This window comes from Hippocampus comes, unplaced genomic scaffold (genome assembly GCF_001891065.2).
Source record: "Hippocampus comes isolate QL1 unplaced genomic scaffold, H_comes_QL1_v1.1 scaffold111, whole genome shotgun sequence".
NCBI classification, from domain to species: domain Eukaryota; kingdom Metazoa; phylum Chordata; class Actinopteri; order Syngnathiformes; family Syngnathidae; genus Hippocampus; species Hippocampus comes.
The window spans coordinates 3,804,156-3,816,297 of NW_017805698.1; the positions used below are offsets into that span (position 1 = coordinate 3,804,156).

At 44.7% G+C, this 12,142-nt stretch overlaps 1 protein-coding gene and 1 long non-coding RNA gene across 13 annotated transcripts in view; one reads left to right on the plus strand and one right to left on the minus strand.

Annotated features, from left to right (window-relative positions):
* The window catches only part of LOC109523367 (multidrug resistance-associated protein 4-like), a 62,273-nt gene that overhangs the window by 37,811 nt on the left and 12,320 nt on the right, over nucleotides 1-12,142 (plus strand). For 6 of the 12 annotated variants that reach the window (XM_019882485.1, XM_019882490.1, XM_019882488.1 and 3 more), the window contains 5 exons: nucleotides 8,857-9,007; nucleotides 9,585-9,704; nucleotides 10,826-10,936; nucleotides 11,004-11,104; nucleotides 11,283-11,474. In XM_019882485.1, the coding sequence (XP_019738044.1) occupies nucleotides 8,857-9,007; nucleotides 9,585-9,704; nucleotides 10,826-10,936; nucleotides 11,004-11,104; nucleotides 11,283-11,474 (675 nt within the window). Of the gene's footprint in view, nucleotides 1-6,048; nucleotides 6,115-8,856; nucleotides 9,008-9,584; nucleotides 9,705-10,367; nucleotides 10,410-10,825; nucleotides 10,937-11,003; nucleotides 11,105-11,282; nucleotides 11,475-12,142 lie in introns of those variants that run through there. The other 6 variants (XM_019882486.1, XM_019882489.1, XR_002169749.1 and 3 more) reach the window with 6 other exon arrangements.
* The window catches only part of LOC109523368 (uncharacterized), a 55,389-nt gene that overhangs the window by 1,511 nt on the left and 41,736 nt on the right, over nucleotides 1-12,142 (minus strand). The window lies entirely within an intron of this gene.

The window sequence follows — 12,142 nt, forward strand, 5'->3', positions numbered from 1 at the left end:
AAGTCCCCCATAGGCTGAGGGTGCGGAGGCGTGGCTCCCATAGTGCGACACAACACGGGCGGCCTCTTCACAGAATGTGTACGCAGCCTAAGAAAGTGATTGGGAGAGGAAAAAAAAAAAAAGCTGGCACAGAGGAAATAATGGACAAAGGATGATGGCTCTGATATGGAGGAAAACAGCAGGGAGGGGATGACAAGGACGAGGTGTTTGAGAGGAAGTGAGGTCGTGTTGGGTGTTTGAGGAGTGGAGCTGCACACGTGGCCACAGGGGAAGGAGACGGTTGAGGCTGCGCTGGCACAAACGCGGTTCTTTTTTGAAGAACATATATACCGTATTGGCCCGAATATAAGACGGCCCTGATTATAAGACGACCCCCTCTTTTTCAAGACTCAAGTTTGAAAAAAGACTTTTTGAACACCAAATTAATTTTTATACAGAAAATAATTACAGTACATCTGAAACAAATGATTATAACAATATATTTAAGAGAAAAAGCATGTTATCTTGCCTCATTCAAATCTTAATAGCTGAACATTTAAATATGTAAACTAAAGTGCAATCACATTCATAAATGAATGGCTTCTGGTTTTTGAAATGTAAATTACATCATAACTTCTCAGCTGCCGGTTAACCTGGCCGATCTTCGACCCACTTTTCTCCAGATTGTCGCTACGTTTCTCCATTTTCTGTTGTCTCTTCTATTATTTTCTTCTCTTTTGTTTCTTACCGCTATTTTTATTTTTATTCTTCGTGACAGAGGTTCACTTTGGCCTGGGGAGTCGAGTTCAGCATTCGCTTCAATGATATCTGGTGCCATCTAGCATCGTGAATGGGTATAATGACTAGACCCCGAATATAAGACGACCCCCACTTTTTCAGTCCTATTTCAATGCAAAAAACACCGTCTTATATTTGGGCCAATACGGTAAGTGTGATTTAGATCACTCAAAACGACAGGGGAACCTTGAAGGTTGAAGCCGCTGGTTGACCTGTGAATTGCTTTGTCCATTCTCTCTGACAATTGTGCTTATTTGGGTAAGGGGTAAGATGGAGTCTGTCCTACCTTTCTTTTGGGGGGGCAAGGTAGAGCCCTTGACTGGTCCCGAGCCAATCACAAGACAAATACAAATAGACAAGCAAACATTCACACTGACATTGCCGTATATGGACAATTATGAGTTTTCAATATATTAATTTTTGGCAGAAATAAGAAATGAAACCCACGCAAGACCGGGGAGAACCATCATGCTACCGTGTTGCCTATAAGAAGTCGTAGATATGTTATGATCTGTTCCAGAGTGGTGCTGCTATACAACGTGTCTTACGAAAAATGACGAGATGTGGTGGTGCGTGGATCAAGGAATATCCCATTTGAATTTTGGCGCGGAGCCAGATAAATGAGCAAATTCAGGACATTCTTTCACCATTCGCTGCAGCAGTGGCCAGCTGTAGCTCGTTGCTAACTGCTGCGGCGTACGTAGCAGTGAGCTGCTCGAGCCTCGACCTCCAACTCGGGTGTCAAACCTCGGAACTGTCTCAGCGGTTGATTCTCAGTTTTGCTATTCAATGTGATTTGATGAGGGTCAAAATGCTCATTTTACCTTGCTAACTGTATTTCAAGCCTCGCATACCTCTAGCGCTAGTTGGACCACATTCAGAGTGGCACTCTTGACACAATTGGCGCTGCTCGCCTTAGCCCAGGGCCACCCCGATGCAGAACCAGGTTAAGTTACCGTCACCATCTCCCACGAAAGCCCGCGGAGATGCGCCAGCTCATGCGCCTCGCTCCACAAAGAAGGGAATGTTCGCAGCACAATTGGAGGTAGAGGAGCAGGCGCGGCTCCTTGGTTCGGGTCAAAGAATGGAACAAAGGCGCACTGAAAACGAATCCCCACCCTCCACAATGCCTGAGTGATGTTTGTGGCAGATACCCATCTCCCGCTAGACAAAAGCCATCTTAAAATGCTGAAAGCACAAAAGGTCGCACGCACAAAAGCTTTTTGTCCGCTTCATTTTGATAAGGTGAATAAAGGCGAAAGTAAAATAATAAGTTGAGAAGAAGGGCCCGCCGGTGGCGCTGAAAGCAGTGAAAGTCTACAAGTGCCGCAAGTGGAAACGCATGTACGCCTCACACCTGACCTACTGGACAATGACAAGTACACTGGTGATTGTCATTCGTGTTGTCGACAAGTGTACTGGTTGATTTACAGGAAAAACAGAATGAAATTACCGGCATATTTTAGACAAAGGGCTGCAAAAATAAATAAATAAATAATCACAAATCAGTTTTTATTGGGTCACCAATTTTCAAGTATAACTTCCTGTACGCTTTTATTGTTGTCCTGGGACAAAATGTGCCTTTGTGTTTTTGTACAGACTTCATGTCCGCGATGTTCTTGAGCTTTCCTTTCGATGAATCAGTATAATTTTGTCGTTTTCAAAAATGTGGGTCTTGAGTGATTTTTGAGTTTGGGATTCCCTGTTTTGGACAAAGCGCTATTGATTGGGCTGTTCTTGTTTGCAGGTGTTTCCACAGATCATTAATGCTTTTAGGAAGGAAGCCCCCCCCCCACCCTCTTTCTTCAAATCAAAGCATTAGCTGCAAAGAAAAGCTGCTGATCCTGACTATTGTTGCTCATTCCTGGGAGAACATTTCCCCCCCATAGTCTTTGTCTAAATGGTTGTCAGGCAGGAATAAAGTGAAACTTCATAAACAAAGCCCTAACTGGTTTATCTCCCTCTATAGGGAGAGCCCGTTTTTCTGTGAGGGGATTTGCACCAGAGCCTCCCCTATAAGAGTGAAGTAAGCACTTTAGCAGCACCACCCTCATGCCCACCTAACAAGGGGATTCCCTCAACCTGGTTACACCCTACCGGCCCTATTTTTTTTAAACAGGTCTTATTTTGCAGTAATTTAGTATACTTGAAAAGGAGAGCCCTCTCTCCTTTCTTTTACAGCCAGGCGACAAAGACAGAAATGTCAATTAAGAACACCTCAGGCTTTGTGGACTGTTAGCTTTTGTGCGGACTTGACCTTTAAATCCCCGGTTGCCTCTGTTTTCACAGAGAGGGCAGAGCAGGGGGGAGGCAGGACAATAAAGGGGGGGGGGCGGCTGTGGAGATGGGGAGTCTTTCAGGGCAGGACTTGTTATGAGAGCTCTTGATTAAATCAAACTTGCTATGTATATAAGTGCATATATAGGGATATATGGACCGGTTCGTTAATCAATCTGCTTGACCCCCGATGTTTATTTTGTTGTTGTTTTTTTGTGGTTCATTAAAGGTCCAACGCCACACTTATTGCTGATTTTAAATAACCCTTGGTGTCCTGCTTTTGTGTTCTCAAGTTAATTTGAGTTGGTTTTACAGCTATTCGTGTTGGTCAAAAATGCCTGGCAGATAGGACGGCTGCTTTTCAGTATAGAATATTCAGTGTGTAAATAAGCTTCACTCGGATTGGATCACTGGTGTCCTTAAATTGAATATGGAAAACGGCTTTGCTCTGATTGGGAATACGCTCTGTATTGCTGTTTTATGGCAGCCAAGCATTCACAGCGGCACGTTTTGATCCTTCAACGTCGTGTCTTACCGTCATCGTGAAGGGTTACAATAGGTTAGGTTCGCAGTTGTCAAATGAAACTGACGCCTGACATATATACACATACACAACCGAGTGAGCAAGTGATATTTAATTGATTGTATTGATTATGAGGTGCTGAGCAGCCAAAACACCCCCCCTCACACACACACCTGTGTACTGCTTCCCAAAGTTCCATTCCGTGTTCTACAATAATCACCACATTTTCCTTCTTTTGCCACAACTGATAACACAAAAACACATAAAAGTCAAAGAAAAAGCAAAACACATCTTTTAGATTCGCCAGAGTCTCATGTGACGTTACCATAAGGATGGTTTGGAATTTTGGGGCATATTTTTACAAATGGAATTTGAAATACTTTTTGAAAGGGTTTCATGATGGAGGTTTCCACTTTCATTTTAAAGTGAGCATATTTCAGAATGTAGGAGGCAGCAAAGAACGGTAGCAATACAACGCTAGGCTGCATTTGAATGAGCCTTTGCGCGCTGTTATGTAATTGGGCTTAAAACGCAAACCTCAGACGGTAAGGCGCCCCCGAATTGGCACACAGTCACGACCTTCCATTTTTATTTCTTGCACAAGAGTCAGGTCTACCAATCGTTTTTGCTACAGCACATCTGAAGCATTCTTGCAAATTCTGTCACGACTAGAGTTGAAAGTTTTCACCGGAGGCAAATAAAAGCAGACAAATTGCCTCGTAATTCATACATTACAACAGGAACGCCCGCGGTCATCATTAGAGAGAAAATAGCTGGTGTGTTTGTTCATCGTGCTATAGACACCAACTGAGTACAGAGGACACTCGCAAACACAGAGCGAAGATGGCTATTGTTTAAAAACACTAGCGGGTGGATCCCCCCCCCCCACCCCCCCATTATTGTTGATGATATGTGTGTGCGTGTCTGTGCATTGCGGCGCATTGTGTGTCAGGCTTCTTCAGCGGCTTTGTGGGATTTGAGAAGTGCTGATGTAACCGCCAGTGCTGCGGGATGGGATTTCACCGGCTCTTCTCTGGTTCTTCACCGCCCCGGTGACAGAACAAGTCAAGAATGCACCACGCAGCTTCAGGCGCTGCTAAAGTTATTTTGGGAAAGAGAAGGAGATGCTCCTGTGTGGAAATGTATGCGGCATTTGGCGTCATACGTAATTGAGCATTGTTTTAATGACAAAAAAAAAAAATACAAATACAAATGGAAGTTGTAGTTGAGGAATGATTTTAAGTTATGCAACAATCTATTCTTACATCTCATTTCAAGTAATATTTTACTATCTAGTCATCCATTTTCTGCCCTGCTTATCCTGTCCAGGTATGGGGCTCACTAGAGTCTATCTGCGCAATCATACAGAATAGTCTATGAATATTTTCTCCAAGGGCGGCACTGTGGTTGAGTGGTTCGCACATCTGCCTTATAGTTCTGATGTTGGAGGTTTGGATTCGGGCTTGGGCCTTCCTGTGAGGAGTTTGCACGTTCTCTCCATGCTTTCATGCGCTTTGGCTGGGTACGAGTGCACATTAGGTGAATAGGAGGCTCTAAATTGTCCATAGGTCTGAATATATGCCAGCCTCACAGTGCAGAGGTGCAGGATTGTGAGTGTGAGCGCGGATGGCTGCTCGTCTATGTGTGCCCTGCGATTAGCTGGCAACCGGTTCAGGGTGTCCCCCGCCCACTGCCCAAAGACAGCTGGGATAGGCTCCAGCACCCCTGAGACCCTTGTGAGGATAAAGCGGATCGGAAAATGGATGGACGGATGCATATATGTGTGTGTGTGTGTACACATATTTTATATATATATATATATATATATATATATATATATATATGTATATACACACACACACACACACACACACACACACACACACACACACACACACACACACAAATTGCTTATACTGAAAGCCCAAACATGGCATGCGCCAAATAATGGTAGATATATATTAAATCCGTGTATCCCGGAAAAGAAAGAAGGCGCGGCAGAGTCAGTGGCACACATGGTCATTTGATGGAGCGCATCGTCTAGAGATGCTCCCAGTGTGCACGTGTGGTCCTATGATGCTTCGGTCCAGCACCTCAACTGCTGTGACTCACACCCAGCCAGGCCGGGAGGCACTGAGGGGGTCCTTCAAGCCTGGGAACTTCCTTTTACACTGGCCCAGCCTCGCCCAAAAACCTCCCCATGTGTCAGAATGATGAATCCTGGGCTTTCTGTCCGCAGCGTTTGCATTGGTGAGCGATTCACCAATCCCTGCTCTCCTGTGTCGTTAAAAATGTGTTTTGTGTCGCGGAGGAGGAGAAAGGCAGGATGACTGAATGGTGGGCACAAATGATTTATAGTTGGAGCATTGGAGAGAGCACATTTCAAAGCCTTTCTCTTATTTCCACGATGGGGTTGGAAATCAGCAGCTTGACTGAGCCCAAATAAGTGACTTTTTTTTACCTTTTCACAGCACACAAAGGCCCTAATCCAAGGACTACTTGAGCCACCAATGTAGACAGCGACCGAGACCACCACAGTATGTGTCAGCCTCTACTCATCACGCAACAAAACACATTGACTGCAGCTTTATGAAGTGAATATGGCCCAGAAGGACAAAATGTGAAGGAGGTGTCCACAGTCATTTCTCCCAAAGAAAGACGGCCGCATCTGGGCATTTAATGCTGAAATAAAGCCCAAAGACAGAGCAGAATGGATTGGGTCACCTCCATTGTTCCAGAGCCCAAGTAGAACAGCCCCGTTTTGTTTCAGTACCACTGACCCTTGCAGCTTATTGTGCCACCCTGTCACGGAAAGTGTGGAGGAAAAAAAAAAAAATCCGGCAATGACAGAGGACTTCTTTTAAGGAGTTTTCTTTGCCGTGCTTTCCCCTCATTTCCTGTTTTGTTTGCACTTTTTTCCCAGTGGCAAGCACGGCGCGCTGTCAGTAAATAAAAGGGAGCCGAAAGGAGGCCGCAGTGAGCCGGTTGACTCCTTGTGTCTGCGGGGATGTTTTATTCAAAGCCAAGTGTTTACTTTGCGCCGCGCTATCGCTGGCCCAGACAAATATGACGATTAACTTCAATTTTCTCCATTTATTGCGACATCAAAGAGGTGATGGTATCGCCAAAGCAAATAAAGCAATTAGGGTCCGCGGGGATCGCAATGGACTTTGCGCTCAGCAGTTGTGCTTGAATGAGTCAATCACATGCGTGCGGTGGCTTTCTTTTCCTCGCTAAAGAGCAATTAGCGCTAATTCTTTATTTGTACACGAAACCTTTCTTCCGTCTATCCACTTTTATGTGCGAGGGGATGTGGCTTTGGGAGTTTTCTGTTCCTGTGTGGCTTCGCCGCCGAGATAAGGTTGCGGCCTGAGAGGGTGAGGATGACTTATCGGAGTCATCTTTGTGTAGTGGTGGGCGGGAGCCGCCGTGTTCCCGATACTGACACGATAAGCGGCAGACCGGGCAAAATGGATGACATCAATCGGGTGGACATGGCGACAGAAAGGCCCAGGGGGAGCAGGAGGAGCGAGGGCTGCTATCTAACGCTTCCTTTTCCTCATGCGTCCCCTTTGATGACCCCAGTCGTCAGATTAGGCTCGAACCCTGCCGATCCTGAGTGAAATAGGCCCAATTAGAATTGAAATGGCCTGAGCCAGTTAGCATGATGTAAAGAGGAGCGCGGGGAGATATTTGTTCACTTCATGTGTGTTACCCTCAAGGAAGGAGGCCAGATAGCGCGCAGTAATGGCCCGTATGCCATCTCTCTCCGCAGTCTGCTAGCCTTCCATCAAGGCTCAGATTGAAACTTATGTAGTGTGAAATTCTCGGGATCGGATGTGCTCCGTAGTTTCCACTCCCCGCTTGATTGTGTGGGCTCCACCACGCCAGTGGTTCCACTGGTAATATCCTCTTATCTGGCCCACAAATGGAATGGAGGCCTTTTCATCACAAAAAATAAAATAAAATGAACCCCTAAAGTCATTGCGCTTAAATGTGTGCCTAAATACAGATAGTCTCCTGTAATTAAGGTTCAGGGAATGGGTGAGAGGCAGCAGCGTAATGCTAAGTTCAATGTCTTTCGACTGACTGTCTCTTTAAGAGTGTTAAGGTGTCACTTTGATTCGTCAAGGAGAAGGCATCTGTTGTTACAAACTGCAAACATTTCACCGGCAGTCGTAGAAATACTAATCGCACAGGGAGAATGAAAGGTAAACATATTTCTTTTGGTAAGAGTTGTGATGTTGTGGTCAGTAAATGCACCTGTGTTTACATTTTACTGATGGCAAAGACATTCAATTATTTTTAAAAAAATGTACCTCTAAAGTACATGGTCAGGAACCTCATGGTTTGGAGCCTATCACCGATCCGCAATGAAAAAAAGAAAAAAAAAATTATATATATATATAAAAAATTTTTTTCAACACCTATCTGATCAGAAGATGAACCAATCCAACCAATCAATTTGTTTATTCAACCTACCATATATTCCCATCCTATCCCAGCTGACTTTGGGCAGGGGGCAGAGTGCACCGACTTGCCAGCCAGTTGCAAATCTCATTAGCAACAAACCATTCAAAAACCATTCATACAGTATTTACATTCAGACCTACTGACAATGTAGACTCGACAATTAACCTGCATGGTTTTAGAATGCGGACAAATGTGCAGAAAAAAACTCACACTGGTACAGGGAGAACATGCAAACTCCCAACACATATTCCAACCGAGAACCTCAAAACTGTGAGGTTGCTCTGCGAAGCACGAGTCACCATGCCACATATTTCTTTTTTTTTTTATCATGTAATAACCTCAATAAAAAGTGACACGTAAATGAAATTACTGTCACCTACCAAACTGAAGACATGATCCTAAAAGCACATTTCTATCTTATTTTTTACCCTCCATTGAATTCCTATGAAGTCTTAATGACAATGTTGGTGTGAGTGTGTCAGATCCTAACCAAGCTGTGTAGTCATTGTGCTATTGTGGAAGACAGAGTGTGGTTCCTGGTGGCCAGTGGCCAGTCACTGTCGCCTGGCCTCATGCCTGCCACCTCTGCTTAAGGGGACGGAGGTGTTGAAGGCTCCGCCGCGGGGGCTGCTGGGAAATGAGCTGTGGTTAAGTGCTAAATTCTCACCTGCTCCTAAGTGAAAATTAGCGCTGCTGTGGTTTTCCTTCCACGCATGCAGTGAGTCACCTGGCCTGCTGCTACCTGATTAGAAAACGGTGACGTGCAGACAGACCTTAAAAGTTGCTGTTGTTTCTCTTCTCTTCAGGTGTTCCTGCAAGTCCTCGGTGTGGTCATAGTGTCCACCATCATCATGCCCTGGATCCTCATCCCGTTTGTTCCTCTCTTCGCCGCCTTCCTGTGGTTGCGACGTTACTACCTTCAGACTTCCAGGGACATCAAGCGCTTGGAGGCGACCAGTAATTTTTTGTTTGGGGGGGGGGGGGTTTCAGGGGTAGGCATGTCTATTGGTAGTGGGAGACAAAGGCGGACCACAGGAATGCTAATAGACCATTGAGGTGCTCCACGGTCATTAGCATAAAGGCTAAAGGTGGCGCTGGCCTATGACTCGGCCACACGCAATTTCCTCAAGAGATGGGAGTTCATGACATCAGGTACAATGGGGAAAATGCCAAGTGGCCATGACTGGGCTTGAGTTCCTATTTGGAGGCTGCGGTGCAAAGGCCTAAACGCACAACGGTCCAATAGCTTGTGTCATCTTCAAGAATAAAGCTTTTAAGCGGAAACATTTCGGCTTTGTGAGGCTGACAAATGCAAACAAAAGACAGCTGAATTGCAACATTTCCATAAAACGCTTTAATATAGAAGCTGTGAATATCACAAGCTAACATTTCAAGCCTTTGCTAGGCTGAACTCTATTGAAACACTGTCCATTATTTAAATGAAATTGCAGGGGGATGCGAGTGCAGACCGAGCTTTGTTTTTGTAATGTGGACGTTCAAATGCTAAATGTGCATCTTTGTTGATTTCCTGCAGCAAGGAGTCCCGTCTTCTCCCACCTCTCCTCTTCCCTCCAAGGTCTCAGCACCATCCGAGCATTTAAGGTTCAGCAGAGGTTTCAGGAGATGTTTGACAGCTATCAAGATCTTCACTCAGGTCATAAGAGTTTTTTTATAGCTCAGCTAAGCGGGGTACAAGCATACCGACTTTTAAAATGGAAACCCCCCCCCAAAAAATTGGCACGCGTGTTCTTGCTACTGTTGGAGTGTACTTAATATAACCCATCACAAAACAGACTGCAGGAAAATAAAAAGAAGAGAGTAGTGCAGCAGAACCGTGGTTCACAAATATTTTTTACAAAATATTATTTATATACTTTTTGTTCTTCTACTTCTCCCTTTCATAATTTTGCTGCTGTAAATTGGAAATTTCTCCATTGTGAGACATTGGTTTCGAAAAATCTGTTCTGTACTATTGTATCGTTCAGAACAAAAAGGCAAGAAAGGCACCCAATGTGGCTAAAGACGTGAGGAGACAGAAGAGGAAGGAAAATGATTCTTGGTTTGGATAAATGAGCAAGAGCTCACCAGTAATGTTAGCAATACATATTTTATTCAAAAGGGCTAACACTAAGTTATTGAACCTGCGAGCAACACACCACATTTGGACTCATTGCTATAGTGTACTATAATTAAAAAAAAAGTTCAGTCTAATTTTGCCCGAAGGCTAGAACTGATTATTTGAAATCAGACACAATGCTTCAGTTTACAGTTTGCTACCAGTCTCGAATTGAGGTAAACTGAGGTTTCTCTGTAATAGGAGGAGAAAGAGAAGAACCGAGGCTAATTGCTAGCTTATAAGGTAACTTCATTGTGATTTCAAATTCTTTCTCTCAATGACTTGGGAGACCCGTTTTTAACAAACCCAATTGCTCCTCTATTTGTGTTCTGGGAACAGTGCAAGCTTCAGGTTGCTTCTTAATTGGCTAACGTTCCGTTTAAAGTCACAATCGTGGAGTCTGCTGCTTGGACAAACACGCCAAGTGTTGACGCCACACAAAGAAATATTTAACAGGTTTAACATTTACAAACATTCAACACACACCATAGCACTGGATTTGCTGAACACGAGGAAGGGGGGTGTGGGGGGGGGGTCTCAAATTCATCTCAGTTATCCGGATGTGTGTACCCCGCAGCATGCTTACGACGAATGTCAAATCATTTCATTCTCAATCATGTGACTGTATTCTGGAATTAAATATCCGTGTTTGCAAACAGAGGCCTGGTTCTTGTTCCTGACGACCTCTCGCTGGTTAGCCGTGCGCCTCGATGGGATTTGCTCCATTTTCATCACCTTTACTGCCTTTGGCTGCCTTTACTTCGGTGATGGTACTGAATGGATTTCCTGTAGTCATGTGACGCATTCCCGACATCCGATCGCGTTTCTTCATTGCAGATATGGACCCTGGCGCAGTTGGTTTGGCTCTGTCATATGCTGTGACATTGACTGGCATGTTCCAGTGGGGCGTCAGACAAAGTGCAGAGATCGAGAATATGGTGCGAGACCACTTTGAAGCACAACTTTCAAAAACACAGTTTACATGAGCAAAAAGTCCAAGGGCACATAGGAATTGTGGTTCAGTCTCATTTTTGGGCTCAATCTCACATCATTGTCCAAAATGTCTTGGCAAAATGAAAAATTCAACACCATATTGAATTTTTTTTTCCTTTGTAGATGACATCCGTGGAGAGGGTGGTAGAATACGCAGAGTTGAAGAGCGAAGCACCCTGGGAGACAGACACAATGCCGCCGCATGATTGGCCCAAGAGAGGCTCCATCACGTTTGACTCAGTCAACTTTTCCTACAGTGCCAGTGAGCCTTTGGTCCTCAAGAACTTGACTGTGGTCTTCCCATCCAGAGAAAAGGTATATGGCCGGACTAAATTACTTCACACTACATTATTTGTTTTGGGGAAAATGTGTTTCTGGAAGAAAGCAACTTGGAAGTGAAGCAGCATTGCAGAATGGATCGTGTTTCACTGTACAAAGGAAGGAGGTCCACACAATGCTCAGCTCCTTATAAATAATCATAGTGCTTGTTTAAAAAAAGCAAGATCTTCCTCATTGGTGTGCACAGCCCATGACGCAGGGTGATATGCGGCTCGTGTTGAAGGTGGGCCGTGCTTCATTGTTACCTGGCATTCTTTCCCAATCAATTATTAAAGGACAGCATATTGTGTGGCTGATTCTCCAGGACTATACCATTTGTGATTCATGGAATATATATCTTGTAATTAAGACTGTTCGAGTGGATCCATTCGGTTCACATTTGCATTTTGAGCTACCTGCCGGTGACAAGTGTTTATTCACTATGAGAGAGTGGGAAGGCATATGGAGAGAGAAGGAAAAGGAGATGGAGATGGTTGAGGATGATTGGGATTGTGTTTAATGCAAGGGGGTGTGGTTTTGCATGGCTATGCTTGGGCAGGGTGGCTGATTTCACAATGAATAGTTTGATAAGTGTGGAGGTTCTGGCTCTAACATGGGGAGGGTGCAGGATTGTTGTGCGGTGGGGGTGGTGGTGGTGGGGGGGG